Source organism: Sinocyclocheilus grahami, unplaced genomic scaffold (genome assembly GCF_001515645.1).
Source record: "Sinocyclocheilus grahami isolate Dianchi unplaced genomic scaffold, SAMN03320097.WGS_v1.1 scaffold426.1, whole genome shotgun sequence".
NCBI classification, from domain to species: Eukaryota; Metazoa; Chordata; class Actinopteri; order Cypriniformes; family Cyprinidae; genus Sinocyclocheilus; species Sinocyclocheilus grahami.
In genome coordinates this window covers 1,108,279-1,124,324 of record NW_015505605.1, presented here as the reverse complement: position 1 = coordinate 1,124,324, position 16,046 = coordinate 1,108,279, and the positions used below count along the sequence as shown (strand labels likewise).

At 36.7% G+C, this 16,046-nt stretch overlaps 1 protein-coding gene across 7 annotated transcripts in view; it reads left to right on the top strand.

The window, feature by feature from the left end:
• The window catches only part of LOC107551538 (tensin-2), a 55,934-nt gene that overhangs the window by 8,929 nt on the left and 30,959 nt on the right, over positions 1–16,046 (top strand). For 4 of the 7 annotated variants that reach the window (XM_016233163.1, XM_016233164.1, XM_016233161.1 and 1 more), the window contains exons 2-3: positions 13,360–13,465; positions 14,443–14,480. In XM_016233163.1, the coding sequence (XP_016088649.1) occupies positions 13,360–13,465; positions 14,443–14,480 (144 nt within the window). Of the gene's footprint in view, positions 1–191; positions 317–13,125; positions 13,192–13,359; positions 13,466–14,442; positions 14,481–16,046 lie in introns of those variants that run through there. The other 3 variants (XM_016233165.1, XM_016233166.1, XM_016233167.1) reach the window with 3 other exon arrangements.

The window sequence follows — 16,046 nt, the reverse complement described above, 5'->3', positions numbered from 1 at the left end:
TGATTTGATCTCTTTAGTGTTAATGTATTGAAATTATTTCTATTAAATGCTATTGTATGTATGTTATGCAAATAATATGTTAGGAGCAACACTGATCTGATATGTAGTTTTCCTCTGTTAGCTTCCAGTAGCAACATTCCACAGTGTTCTTTTCCCGCTGTAGCTCCTCCCACTGCCAGCCTATGAGTTTAGTGAGAGTAAAGAAAACAACTCCATCAGTAGTCGAGTGCTACTCCATTGACTCATTGGGAATGTAGCCCATGAAATCTTTAAGGAATCTTTTTTAGCTGGAATATTCTCCAAAAACATGAGCAAGGTAAAGTATTTTCATTCAGTATGGATCTAACTAAGATTACATGTCTAGAGGTCCTGAATGTAAAGAAATGGGCATAACATGGTTGAAATGAGATGTGATTTGATCTCTTTAGTGTTAATGTATTGAAATTATTTATATTAAATGCTATTGTATGTATGTTATGCAAATAATATGTTAGGAGCAACACTGATCTGATATGTAGTTTTCCTCTGTTATGTGTTAGAGCATCTTCGAGGTGAGTGCTTGTTGAAAAAAAAGTGACTTGTTTCTGTTTTTAACTGTAAATATGATGCAGTAGTTTTATCCGAGCTTTACAACACACTGTTGCCCCATATGGTAAATAAATACCCTTGTGTAAGATGTATTAGTGTGCTTTTAAATGGAAGATCGCTGGCATTGGTGCTGCTGTCTCAGTGTCCACGCTTTCCATGTTCACTCTCATGGCATGAAATATGTCAGATGCATAACAGCAGCATGAGCGAAGTCTCGTTCTCTTTCTGATTACACGCCTTACATAACCACAAATGAAAACCTCATACACTCTTAGAAGTTTTATCACTCTGCTAATTAAGTCTGGCAAGAACTCATTAAGAACCTGCGTATGTTTACTGCGTTGTGTCGTCGATGAAAGTCTAAGGAAATGCGTCCCTTGGTCCCCCCCCCCCCTCCGCCCCCACTCTGCGCCAGGGCTGAAACTGCGCTGAAAACTGGAGCAGAAAGAAAGAGTCATCATATGACTTCACGAGCTGGGAACTTATAGTTACTGCTTCATCATGCATTAAACGCCTCGCTAGAGACATCGGCTGTGTCTCAAAACATAGTGAGCTTACTACCCAGACAGCATTTTGGGGTGGAACGATTAAGAGAATCCATTAAACCTGCACTAATCATTTTTTTAAGTCAATATTGTTTCTAATAAACTTCAGTAATGTAAAGGAATGCTCTCACATTCTTTCAACATGGCAGTGGCCAAAAAAAAACTAAACTAAACAAAAATACATATACATATTATATTCTGGGGAATCTATATATATTCTAGAAACTAAGAAAAATGTAATAAAAAATACAAATGAATGGATACAACACTGTAAAATACAATTTAAATATACACAGTTATTCAAATTAAGCGACATTTTTTAAATTAATTTGTTATTTTAACACATTTTTAACATGAGTAGAAACTAAGAAAAATGTAATAAAAAATACAAATGAATGGATACAACACTGTAAAATACAATTTAAATATACACAGTTATTCAAATTAAACGACATTTTTTAAATTCATTTGTTATTTTAACACATTTTTAACATGAGTCGGGATCAGTGTTGGGGAAAGTTACTTTTAAAAGTAATGCATTACAATATTGCGTTACTAAATACGTTACTTATTTACGTTTTATGGAAAGTAATGCGTTAGGTTACTTTTGCGTTACTTTTTAAATCTGGACAGGGCTTGCTTGTTTGTTTATAAAATAAAAAAGTTCTATTTTTGGCAAATATTAAAGCCTTTTCGGATTTCTCTCAACATGGGGACAGGAGAGCTGTCAACCAATAAATTGAACTCAGATATTCTCTTGTAAATTAAAAAGTAATCCGTTACTTTACTAGTTACTTGAAAAAAGTAATCTGATTACGTAACTCGCGTTACTTGTAATATATTACCCCAAACACTGGTCGTGATGAATGTGTTAAATAAAAAAAAAAGTGTAGCTAATACCAAGCAAGTGTTATTGCAATTGAAAACGTATTACAATGGTTTATTGCCATGGCAATATCATGCATTTTGAATATGCACTACAGGTATGTTAGTAGTATTATTGTATGTTTTGAAGTAGGCGCATAAATATCAGTGTGCATGCTGTCATTATTGTGACCATAGAAGAAAGACGACGCAAAATGCAATGCAAAAGAAGATTCTAATCAAAGGATATAATGCTGCAAAGCATAGTAAATAGTTGATATGATTTGCCACCTACATTATAATTACTTCTCTCTCTTTTTCTCTCTCATGCACTTTCTATGAGCTGTCACTTCATATCGGACCTCGCATGGATTTTTTCAGCTTAGCATATCCACCTGAATACACAAAACGGATGTAATGCAAACCTTATTATATCACACTCATCTATAAACTGGTCTGCTTGAAGAGAATCATACTGTTTAACTTATAGAAAAACTTATAGATGTGTAAGAGAGCAGTACAGTAGAAGTGCTACTTAGCAACACACTAATAATCATTCCTGATGATTTTAGAGCAGTAAAAAAGTTGCAAGTAATTACTGTGTGATATATAAGCTATAATCAGGGGGATTTCTTTACAAGCATATTGAGCCATTTATGTATAGACATAAAATGAGTGTGTGGTCACTGATTAGTTTGTTTTACTTGGTTCTTTCTGAAGTTTCAAGTTAAACATATTGAAATGCTCAATCAAAACCGACCGCCACGGTTAGATTATAGTGTGCGAACATTTACTGACATGAAGGTTCACGTAAAAGTCACGCCACAGGTATTCCGTAATGAGTAATCGGACATGCGTGCGCGTGATTGTATTTTGTCTTTATATTTTGTATCGGACGGCCTTAAAGTCTCTGACTTTCCCTTAGCTTTCTCTTGGGTTATATATAGTAACAACAACATTGTGCAGTAGAGTTTAGTGTGCGAACATTTACTGACATGAAGGTTCACGTAAAAGTCACGCCACAGGTATTCCGTAATGAGTAATCGGACATGCGTGCGCGTGATTGTATTTTGTCTTTATATTTTGTATCGGACGGCCTTAAAGTCTCTGACTTTCCCTTAGCTTTCTCTTGGGTTATATATAGTAACAACAACATGTTGGTAACATGTTGGGTTATAGTAACAACAACAAGGATGTGCAGACTAGCCTGTCATTTCCTGAGGATGCAGCAGGGCTCTGTAACCATCATGGAACGGGATGCATCCCGAACGGATGTAATGCAAACCTTATTATATCACACTCATCTATAAACTGGTCTGCTTGAAGAGAATCATACTGTTTAACTTATAGAAAAACGTATAGATGTGTAAGAGAGCAGTACAGTAGAAGTGCTACTTAGCAACACACTAATAATCATTCCTGATGATTTTAGAGCAGTAAAAAAGTTGCAAGTAATTACTGTGTGATATATAAGCTATAATCAGGGGGATTTCTTTACAAGCATATTGAGCCATTTATGTATAGTCATAAAATGAGTGTGTGGTCACTGATTAGTTTGTTTTACTTGGTTCTTTCTGAAGTTTCAAGTTAAACATATTGAAATGCTCAATCAAAACCGACCGCCACGGTTAGATTATAGTGTGCGAACATTTACTGACATGAAGGTTCACGTAAAAGTCACGCCACAGGTATTCCGTAATGAGTAATCGGACATGCGTGCGCGTGATTGTATTTTGTCTTTATATTTTGTATCGGACGGCCTTAAAGTCTCTGACTTTCCCTTAGCTTTCTCTTGGGTTATATATAGTAACAACAACATTGTGCAGTAGAGTTAGTTCTTGATAACAGTCTGACACTAATAGACTGCTGTGTGATTTAGTGTGTGACGGGCTTACAGGAGGAAGTGCAAATAATAACTCACACAAAAGGATGTGCAGACTAGCCTGTCATTTCCTGAGGATGCAGCAGGGCTCTGTAACCATCATGGAACGGGATGCATCCCGTATTCAATATATTTGTTGAATTTTTGATGACCAGTTCTAGTAGTTGAATAGTTTTCATGCTCTTTGTGAATACAAATAGTTTGATGTGAATGCTGCGTGTGTTGTGTTTTGATCATTGTGCGTTTGTTTGTCATGGAGACGTATTTGATTAGCGCAGGAAGTATGTATTGGCGCTATGCTGACTTCATCACTGGAACAGGCAGTCTGTGTTCTTCCACTGCCTGTCCCACCCTACACACACACACTCACTTATAAACACACACTTGTATTCACACACATGGCTCCCTTGCTTTCCCTTTACCACCCCTCAGTGAGAAAAAAGGCCTGTAACACTTTTTTTATACTCCCCAGCTGAGATACTCATTCTTTATTAACCCTAAATGTTTGGTGCGTTCAGCAGGATGCTGTGCTGCAAATGTGAATGAGGCCTAAAACTGTGAGGCTTGATGGAAAGATATGCGCTTTTACTTTTCAAAGCAATCCAACTTTTTTCAGGTGTTAAAACATGCATGGGACCCATTGAAAAAGGAGTATGAATTGACTAAGGACAATTATTTTATAGAGATTTATTTTTATTTTTATTTGAGCTAGTAAGTTATCACTTAACAAACATCTGCAATGCTTTATAGTAATGCTCTAGCAACAATTTTTACAACACTGTACTAATGCTACAGTAAAAATGGTAGCTTATTGGAACATATATGGTGAAAAATTGTTTTAACATTGCATTACATGTAATTATGCTGTAAAATACTGATACATTTATGTTTTTGCAGGTAAAAATTATGAATTGCCATATAATTTCCAGTGAAAAACAGTAAAAAGACATTCCCAGAAGTCCCCGTGTGACACATGACTCACTGAATGAGGATATTTAAATTTTCAAATAGTATTTTTTTTAATCTGTAAAAAAAATACTGTGTCTGTTTATATCCAGATTGTCTGTTCAATTCCTCTTCTGTTCTTTCATTTGAGTTTGAATGAGAGGGTTTTCTCTCTCTCAAAGTACATTAGGGTGTTTTGTTTTCTATTTTATGTCATTTAGTTCATGTTTATTGCATTTTAGTGTCATGTGTGTTACCATGATGGTCTTTTCTCTTTGTATGACCCTGAAACATCCATATTTGTTTTCCATATTTAATGGACAGGCCACTTGTGATAAACTCATTATTTGGCTTTGTTTTATCACCTGTATTATTTTTGTGGTTATCAATACATTTTGAGGTACAAAGTGTATTTTGATAATTCAAGCAGGTTGGTAAATTAACATTTTATAATTTAAAGGGGTCATATGATGCGATTTCAATTTTTCCTTTCTCTTTGGAGTGTTACAAGCTCTTGGTGCATAAAGAAGATCTGTGAAGTTGCAAAGACTAAAGTCTCAAATTCAAAGAGATATTCTTTATAAAAGTTAAGAGTCAGCCACACCTACCTAAAACGGCTCGTTCTAACACGCCCCCACATACCTACGTCACTATGTGGGAAGATTTGCATAACGCCGCCCAAATGTAGTATTGTTGTTTTGCTGCCACCATATCGTGGAGATGCTGTGTTTCGTTGTGAAAGCGAAACTACTTTGTTTGGTCTTCCAAAAGAGGACACGACTAGAAATCAGTGGTTAAGTTGTATTTACAACACTGTTCCAGAACACTTCAACCCAAATATTCAGATGTGTGCAGCACATTTTACAGAGGACGAGGACTGTTTCTGGGGAGAGTAGCCTACAATGCCGGTGTCTGTTTCTATAAAGTGGGGCAATTCCAACTTTGCAAGGACAGTCTGGCGCTTCTGACTCACAGCCTGTAAGTACGTTTTCATATTTAAAGAATTTGCCACTGATGATTCAAACGCGAGTTTTGAGCAGTGTAGAGTAGCGCTTGTTGTTTGTCATTTCTCCGATCACAAATGCAGACATGGCTTTAAGTTTACGCGGCGCGATACGCAACGCGTAAAAAGACAGTATAAGTCATTATAATCCATAATTATGTCCCCACTGGATGCAACAAATGCCTCGTTTGTAATGGGTTTTATTGGTTTTATCTCGTCACGCCGGGACACGATATCACAGTATGGTAAGGGGCGTAACATTTCCGTCACACGCTTGAGGAATTCGGCCAATCACAACACACTGGATAGCTGGCCAACCAGAGCACACCTCGCTTTTCAAAACGATGAGCTTTGTAAAAATCTACGTGTTTCAGAAAGGCGGGGCATAGAGGAGAAACAATAAAGTTCAGGATTTGGAAAATAATGTGTTTTTTTTTTTACCTTAAACCGCATAAACACATCGCATTACACCAAATACACAAAATAATGTTATTTATATATGACCCCTTTAATGAACTATACAGTTTTAAGTTTTAAATATACAGAAAAACTTGTATAACAGGGAAAGCTAATTCCTCTGGCATTAAAAGCACTTTTTCAGCAAGTGTAGGTTATAGCAGCAGTTAATCTGGTGCTCACATATTCCCTTATTGACTCATCACATGAGGACAATTTGATGTCCAAGATCTCTGTTCCCTTCATCCAGCCCCATTGATGCTTATTCTTCTGAATTGTCTGTTAGATTTGGTTTTTCTTGAATTGTTGTTTGTGCCGAAGTTTCTTTGTCTTTATAATTTGAAATCGTAATTGGTAGCATCTGTTGGTGGACCACCATAGTTGCAGGCACAATTTTGTGATTGATAACGTGGTTATTCGCAGATGCTTTTTGTTTATTGTGACCTACGGTAGACGGATGGCAGGGACGGTCTGCTTGGGGCACCCTGGACATTAATGCCAGGCTGATTGGAGAACATTTGTGGCTAAGGCAGAATGGAGATCTGAGCACCACTACCAAATCTGCAGTGGTTTCTCTTTCTTGAGTCTGATCTTCCAACTACAAAGACAGATAATGAGTCTCAGTGGCACATTTTGATTGGTCTAATGGTCAGTGATGTGATTCTTATTTGTTATATGAATTCACAAATACTTAAAAATAAAAAAAATCAGTTCCTGCATACAGTGACTTGAATACCATCTCATATGATTGGCATATGTTTCTTTTTATTAAAACATAGGTTATATACATTTTTTGAGAGGAGCGTAAAATTATAAATGATGTCAAATAATAATTCAGTTATTGGACAAAAAAAGCCCATAAAACAAGAAGTGATATCTTAAATAGGTCAAAATGTCATATAACCTAAAATATGACAAAATATAAATGTATATATTTAACTTATATATCTATATTTATTATGAATTTTAATTTATATAATTTAAGTTATCAGATATTTAAACATTTCAAATTTTAGATTAGATTAATTTGGTGTACTAAAATAACTACAACTTAAATAAAAATTAATAAAAACTATGTAGACATAAAAAAAAACAACTAAAAATGACATCACACAAAACAAAATTAATATAACATTAACCAAAATTAAAACAGAAAGTATACAAATAAAAACTGATTCAAAATATTTATAAAAACTATAATAACATCTGTTAAGAAAAATATATAATTGCGTCTATAATTATATCACATGACATTTGTTACTTTTACTTAAAAAAAAAAGTAAACCTTTTCTTGAAAAAGTTATAAATGTTTTTCAATACCATATGAAACAAACATGAATTCAAAGAGTACATTTCTGTCAACTTCGCACGTGGTTTAAGCTAGATTTAAAAGATTTGCATTTTCCTGGACACTCTTATATGTCATTGACTCCTGAATGTCAATCAGTGTTTATGTTCTTGCTGGACTTCCATTCATAGTTTGCATCTACTGAGTTGGGCTGGAACACAAAGTTTGGTTCATTGCAGGATATTGTACACAATGTGAGGATCTGTTAAAGCTGGAGCTATTTATGGAAGAGAAGAGAGTGCAGAGGTGAAGAATCATGGGAAAATTGGTACGTGGGTGTGCGTTTCCCCCAAAATACGGACTTGCCTTTCGCTTTCTGTCATTTCTGTGTCTGTTTATATCCAGATTGTCTGTTCAATTCCTCTTCTGTTCTTTCATTGAGTTTGAAGGAGAGGGTTTTCTCTCTCTCAAAGGCTGTCCTTTTTGCTGGAGAGCTTTGGCATGCTGTTCAGGATGGCTAAAATTAAGTGAACAGTCCCTCCTTGTCTCTGCTCCGTGCCCCGGGGGCCGTCCCTACCCTGACTAGCCACTCTTGGCACACTGTTGGCCGGGGATTAGGTTAGTTTGTTGACGGGTGTTGCAGTCACACCTCAGAGAGTGCCGGACCTGTGAGACGGGATCTTGCACACTCGGTTAAAGGGGGTGGGGTTACTTAGTGCAGGTAATGGAGCGCTGATTATTTCTTCATTTGTGTCCTTGACCCTTGTGGACTTTATCAGTGGAAAGGTAAGCTTTATAATGTATGTTCTATGCTCAGCTAATTAGGGTGCACAGAAAGGTCACTTTTATGCGTAATAGGGTTAAATGACAAAAACACTGACTTGCAGGCCAGAATTAGAGGACCAAGTACATTGGGGTTCTGTCAGGTGGCTTTAATAGTTGCTTTTTAAGCTTTTAAAATGTATTTATGTGAGTTGAAGGACCTTCAACTTTTAGTTTATTAAACTGTAGTACAATTAATTAGACAAATATGTTCAATGATATACAAATAAATCAAACAAATGGGACTTTTAAAGCAACTTTTGCCAGAGTAATGTATTGTATTTGTATTATCTGAATTTGGGGATTTTTTTAAATTATTTGAGAAAATATCAATATATGTGATTAATTGCTTTTTTTTCTGTTGATTATTTACCAGAATATGTAACAAAAAAAGCGCTAATTGTTTTACATATACAGTATATTCCACATACACATATATATATATATATATATATATATATATATATATATAATTACACATCAGTTATTACGTCACTTAACAAAACTGCTTTACTGATTTATTAATATTTGAAAAATATCTGCCATTAAATGTATTAAATGCAAAAAAAGTGCCATTAAATGTAATTAAAATGTCACTAAATGAACCATTAAAGGCACAATATGTATTTTTTTTGCCACTAGAGGGCACATATTCAAAACAAACAAAGAAACAAAGGCGTAGTTAGATGACTCCGTGACTGAGTGTGGAATCATGGGAGTTGTCGTCTTCATCCCCACAGACGATGCAATCTGACGGGACTCGGGCAGAAATCATGTTCATGGATGAGCTAATGTATTAAAGATTTATTAACGTCGTAGTATGAAGCAGAGTGAGGCGGAAAGCTGTCGAAGCAAAACGAGGCCGCTGAACGAGCATGACACACGGCTCGAAAGCAGCAGAGCTTTTATTATGCCACAGTCGACCGCTTCCGGAAATCGAGGGGTTATGGCGTCATTGGCAGGCGACACAATGACACTATGGACACGCTCCGTGTCACTAGTTAAAATTGCTTATTTCTCTGGATTTAAACATTCTTCGAAACATTTGGGATAATGTTAGTACACAAGTCAGCAAAATATATAACACTGTTCTAGTGTTTTTTGGATATTTTAATAAAAAAATCTTACATATTGGGCCTTTAAATTGAAACTTTTCATGAAAATAATATACTGTAAAAGTTTTTCAAAAACAACTGAAACCAGCATGAATACAGAGTTCTGGGAGCTTGTCACATGTGTTTCTATTTTCTTTATCGTGGACACTTTTATACGTCATTGACCCTTGGCTAAAGTTAAGGAAAATGAATAGAGTGAACATGGGAAAAACTAGAAGCTGAAATTAGAAGAAAGAAAGGAAATCCAAGCATTAAGGAGCTGTAAAAGAGAAAGGGAAAAGCAGCTGATGATTTCCATTTGGGTGGGCAAACTGAACTCCTGGAGCAGCCAAGCAAATCAACGTGATCTGGCCGAGATCTCTGAGAGGGATAACACGAGACGATCTGGTTTGATTAATCCAGAAAGAGGGCTTTCTTAGTAACCGTGGATGTTTAAATGGGACGCTTTAATGCATAACGCATAACATTTGTCATGGGGCACTTTTACAGGGCATTTGCTAACGTCTGAAGCAGCTGATACTTATGTTTGTTCATAGTGAATGAAAGAGTTTCTCTGATTAAGCAATTATAGTCAGCTATTAAGATTTCTCAACCACCTTCGTCATACTGAAGAAGTCTTGTGTCAAAGTACAGTCAAAGAACAAGCAGTTATGAATGAGGAGAGGACAGGCTGCAGTGACACCACTAACAAATGTTCATCTGCTTTTACTTGCTTTTACTTCAGGACCCAGGTTTTACATTGGACATCAAGTGATGTTCCAAAGCTGCTACTATTTAACCAATTATTTATTATAACATTTTAAAAAATGTATTTAACATCAAACAGGATCATTATTATGAACTATATAGGTGCAGTATGCTAATGAAATAAAGTGTATTTAGAAGGTTTTACTGCATTTCTATGGGGTTCTGAAAGTGTAGAATATGATGATTGTTAGGGTGTTGCTATGTGGTTATGTGCTGGGTGGTTGCTAGGGTATTATGTGTGTATTGGTGTGTTCTGGATGTTTGCTAGGGTGTTGCTATGTGGTTATCATGTTTTGGGTGGTTGCTTGGGTTATGTGGGTAGCGGAGTATTCTGGGTGGTTTCTAGGGTGTTTCTAGGGTGTTACTATGTGTTATGATGTTCTGGGTGGTTGCTAGGGTGTTACTATGTGTTATGATGTTCTGGGTGGTTGCTAGGGTGTTACTATGTGTTGTGATGTTTTGGGTGGTTGCTAGGGTGTTACTGTGTGTTATGATGTTCTGGGTGGTTGCTAGGGTGTTACTATGTGTTATGATGTTCTGGGTGGTTGCTAGGGTGTTACTATGCGTTATGATGTTCTGGGTGGTTGCTAGGGTGTTACTATGTGTTGTGATGTTTTGGGTGGTTGCTAGGGTGTTACTGTGTGTTATGATGTTCTGGGTGGTTGCTAGGGTGTTACTATGTGTTATGATGTTCTGGGTGGTTGCTAGGGTGTTACTATGTGTTGTGATGTTCTGGGTGGTTTCTAGGGTGTTACTATGTGTTATGATGTTTTGGGTGGTTGCTAGGGTGTTACTATGTGTTATGATGTTCTGGGTAGTTGCTAGGGTGTTACTATGTGTTGTGATGTTTTGGGTGGTTGCTAGGGTGTTACTATGTGTTATGATGTTCTGGGTGGTTGCTAGGGTGTTACTATGTGTTATGATATTCTGGGTGGTTGCTAGGGTGTTACTATGTGTTATGATATTCTGGGTGGTTGCTAGGGTGTTACTATGTGTTATGATGTTCTGGGTGGTTGCTAGGGTGTTACTATGTGTTGTGATGTTCTGGGTGGTTTCTAGGGTGTTACTATGTGTTATGATGTTTTGGGTGGTTGCTAGGGTGTTACTATGTGTTATGATGTTCTGGGTGGTTGCTAGGGTTATTATGTGGGTAGCGGAGTATTCTGGGTGGTTGCTAGGGGTGTTACTATGTGTTATGATGTTCTGGGTGGTTTTTAGGGTGTTGCTGTGTATTATGATGCTCTGTGTGGTTGCAAGGGTGTTACTATGTGTTATGATGTTCTGGGTGGTTGCCAGAATGTTACTCTGTGCTATGATGTTCTAGGGGGTTACTATGTGTTATGATGTTCTGGGTGGTTGCCAGAATGTTACTCTGTGCTATGATGTTCTAGGGGGTTACTATGTGTTATGATGTTCTGGGTGGTTGCTGGGGTGTTACTATGTGTTAAGATGTTCTGAAAGGTTGCTAGGGTGTTACTATGTATTATGATGTTCTAGGTGGTTGCTAGGATATTATTTGGGTAGTTGAGTATTCTGGATGGCTGCTAGGGCATTATATGTTGTTATTATGTTCTGGGTTGTTGGTAGAGTGTTGCTATGTGGGTGGCAGGATTATGATGTTCTGGGTGGTTTTTAGGGTGTTGCTGTGTATTATGATGCTCTGTGTGGTTGCAAGGGTGTTACTATGTGTTATGATGTTCTGGGTGGTTGCTAGGGTTATTATGTGGGTAGCGGAGTATTCTGGGTGGTTGCTAGGGGTGTTACTATGTGTTATGATGTTCTGGGTGGTTGCCAGAATGTTACTCTGTGCTATGATGTTCTAGGGGGTTACTATGTGTTATGATGTTCTGGGTGGTTGCTGGGGTGTTACTATGTGTTAAGATGTTCTGAAAGGTTGCTAGGGTGTTACTATGTATTATGATGTTCTGGGTGGTTGCTAGGATATTATTTGGGTAGTTGAGTATTCTGGATGGCTGCTAGGGCATTATATGTTGTTATTATTATGTTCTGGGTTGCTGGTAGAGTGTTGCTATGTGGGTGGCAGGGTGTTCTAGGTGATTTCTTGCTTAGAGCTCACCTGTTTCATTTGTTTAATCATCCAGAGTCAAATGTAATTAGTAATTAGTACTTCTAACTGTTTTATACATTACATTGAAATTGAAAAAGTACTTTAACATTTAAAAAAAAAAATACAAAAAGTATTGTGTTCTGTAGGAATATATTCATTGGAGATGCCCATTGTACCTGAAGACAATGGCTGTGGAGTGAGGAACTCCAATGGCTGTATGTGATAGTGCCAGCTTATTGAAGCTGTGGCTATGGCACCTAATGGGCACACACTGCATTTCTCGCCAGCTGTCCAAACAATAGTGCCAGCTTATTGAAGCTGTGGCTATGGCACCTAATGGGCACACACTGCATTTCTCGCCAGCTGTCCAAACAGGGTCGAGAGAGAGAGAGAGAGAGAGAGAGAGAGAGAGAGAGAGAGAGAGAGAGTGGAAAAGAGTGCTAAACCCCTGTACCTCTCTGCCAAATGGAAAAACCCACATCCAAACACAAAGCTGCATTATGCTGCTGTGCTGTGGGACGTCATACAGAGTTAAAACCAAACCAAACCCAGTGTACAAACATGCTGCATGATGAGTTTGTGCTCTCTGTTGTTAGTCTTGAGCCTCATCAGAAGTGATAACATACAAATTAGTATTTAAGGAGGATGTGTGGCTGTCAGGTATTTTGTAGTCAAGCGCTACACAGTGGGCTTGCTATGTAGAGTTGTTTGTGTGAACCAAAGCGTCCTCATCAAGTTTCTGACCGCAAGATGTGCCACTTTCAGATAAAAGGTTTTGTCGGGTTTTTGTTTTTGTTCTCAGCATTGAAAAATGAGCTGCTGTACATGGAAAGAGAGAAAGAGGCCTGACATCCAGAGGAGAGTTCAGGTCAGTAAAGGGAATCGGGCGGAAGAGCGGAACGCAAGAGAAGATTTATTTGGAGAAATATTGAACTAATGGCAAAATGACAGAATTACAGACAGTGATTGAGAGAGAAGCATGCGTTTAACGTCAAATACAAAGCCTTTTTTGAAATGTTGTGTTTGTCTTTTCCAGGCGGGGAAGGGCGAGCCCCACGTCTTTAAAGAAAAGACCTTCAAAAAGAAGCGGCAGTGTGGAGTGTGCAGGCAGAGCGTGGAGAATTTGGGCTCTTTTTGTCGAGGTGAGTAACATCTGACCATTTCAGCTTTTATCTCAGGGTTTTTTTTTTTTACATTTTTTATGCCGAGGACCCACAAATATGATGTCCACCTTGTGACATTTTTAAGTATAAAAAATTATGTCTCGCAATTTATACTGAGAAGAAGCATGCTACTATAAAGAAAACATATAGATTATGAAATTAAATAATTTACTTTAATGTTACTGTACTAAAGAAAAATCAAATTATGAAAAAAAATTATTATCTGGAAAATATTTATGCTTATTTCAAAGTACCTTTAAATTAAGTATAATACTGAAGAGAAATTACCAAATTTTTTAATTTACAATTTATTTGTATTTGTATTTTTTCACACTGAATCCTAATCCAGTTTTACAGTTAACTTTGACAGCCCTAAAAAAATTCATATCTTTCCATGCCAATGATGTTATTGGTAACTATTAAACTATTAGAAATCGTTTTCAGTAATGGAAATAAAGCTGAAAAACTTCTAATAAATAAATTACATAAAAAATGTAATAAATAAGTTTATGTTGAAGTACTAAAATTACTTAAGATAAAAATACATTTATATAGAAATATTAAAATAAAAAAATTAATAAACAAAAAACACAACATAATTACTAAAAATAAAATTAAAACAGAAAATATAGAAATAAAAGCTTATTCAAAATATTAAGAAATACTAAATTTGTATTTATATAATTCTAAAATAACACTATTCCATGGACTTCTAGACTTTTACCTATTGTAATTTTTTTTTCTGAACTGAAGTAATGTTTTTCTAAACTTTGATTGAAATTTTTAATAATCATAAGAAAAAAAGATTTAAGATGCTATTTTAATACTATTCATCCCTGATACAAACTCCCATCAATTATTAAATTATGTTGCATCTTATAGTTCACTAGGGGGTTCCCTAAGATTCCTTGTATTCCTCTCTGACCAACACATTTCCCTCTCTTTACCGCCCACAGTCTGCAAAACAGCCACTCATAAGAAATGCGAAGCCAAGGTAAGACCATTTCTCCCTTTTCTCATCAGGTCATAATGTATTTATCAATGTCTCTTTCACTCCCTCTTCAGATTAACATGGGCGTATAAAATGGGAGTTTATGTATTTAAAGGCTAGCTCTCTCTGTGTGTTTTCTGCACTGAAGGCCTCTCTGTGTTGGGGCGGCAGTGTTGGCAGCCGCACCCCCGCACCACACAGCCGTAGTGAAAGACTCATTGATAAGACCAATGGATGCCAGCGCTGGCACAACCATATCAGGCATGGCTCCAGAGGAGCACCCTGGGATCTAGAGTCCCAAGCAACGCTGTAAAGCTATTTGCTTTATTCATAGTTGCTGACCTTGTATAGAGAAACTACTGTGATACCCAGTTTTATATAACCTTATTCGTCACTCCTTGGCACTGGCAAAAGTTTGGTCAATGTGCAAAGAAACAGTGAGTGGTTTAACATGCCACAATCGTTATTCAATCAGCAAATCGCAACCCACTGAAATACTCTTCATGACACAGAGAGCTTGCAGTTTGTCTAGAGCTGTATCATGCTTGGAGTTGAGCTCACTGGCTGAATAGGATCATTTTCAGACATGAGTTCCTATAATGACTAGGTTAAATGATTATATGCATTTCATAAATGCATTTCAGTGACTATGTGGAATCAGGGTTCAGAATGTACATTTTACCAGACAGAATTGTCATAAATTGCCATAAATATTTATTTTTAATAAAAAAAATAAATCTAAATATATGTTTTTTGTAGCTTTAAAAGTTGATTAGTTGATTTCCATTGCAGATTGCAAAAATCAATGCAGCTCATTTTAATAGTGTGGTACAACTGCAATTCTGGACTGGTAACTGAAAGGTTGTAAGTTTGAACCCCAAAACAGTAATCAGTTTGATGATTACTTTTGTTTTTCATAATTTCAGCTAAGTCATAAAATGATTTTCATGAATTATTGCATTTTAAGAGTCAAGGCAGAAGCATCAAAGTATAAATGATGTAGTACAATGGTAATAATTTTCAGTGTATAACCGAAAGGTTCTAGGTTTGAATCCCACAACAGGCTATCACAGTTCTGGGTGAGATCTGTTACAACATCACATCTTATTATTTACTTGTCCCACTGTTTAATCTATGGATTGATGAATGGTTAACTGATCATTTGTCATGATTCATTCATGCATAAACAGATTTTTCTTCAGATATCTGGGATATTAAATGTTTAGTGCATGAACTCAAGAGCAGTATGGGTACACTCTAAAAAATGCTGGGTTAAATACTACCCAGTGCTGGGTAAAATAGGAGCAAACCCAGCAATTGGGCTGTTTTGACCCAGTGGTTGGGTTAAATGTTTAACCCAACCTTCTGGGTAGTAACCCAACTGCTGGGTCAAAACAACCCAATTGCTGGGTTTGTCCCTATTTTACCCAGCACTGGGTAGTATTTAACCCAGCATTTTTTAGAGTGTACAGTTTGGATATACAGTGGAAACCTATTTTCCCAGAATCCTGCTTTCTGATTTTCCAGGGTACTAGACGTGTCTTGTTACCCATCTAAAGCACGTTTAAG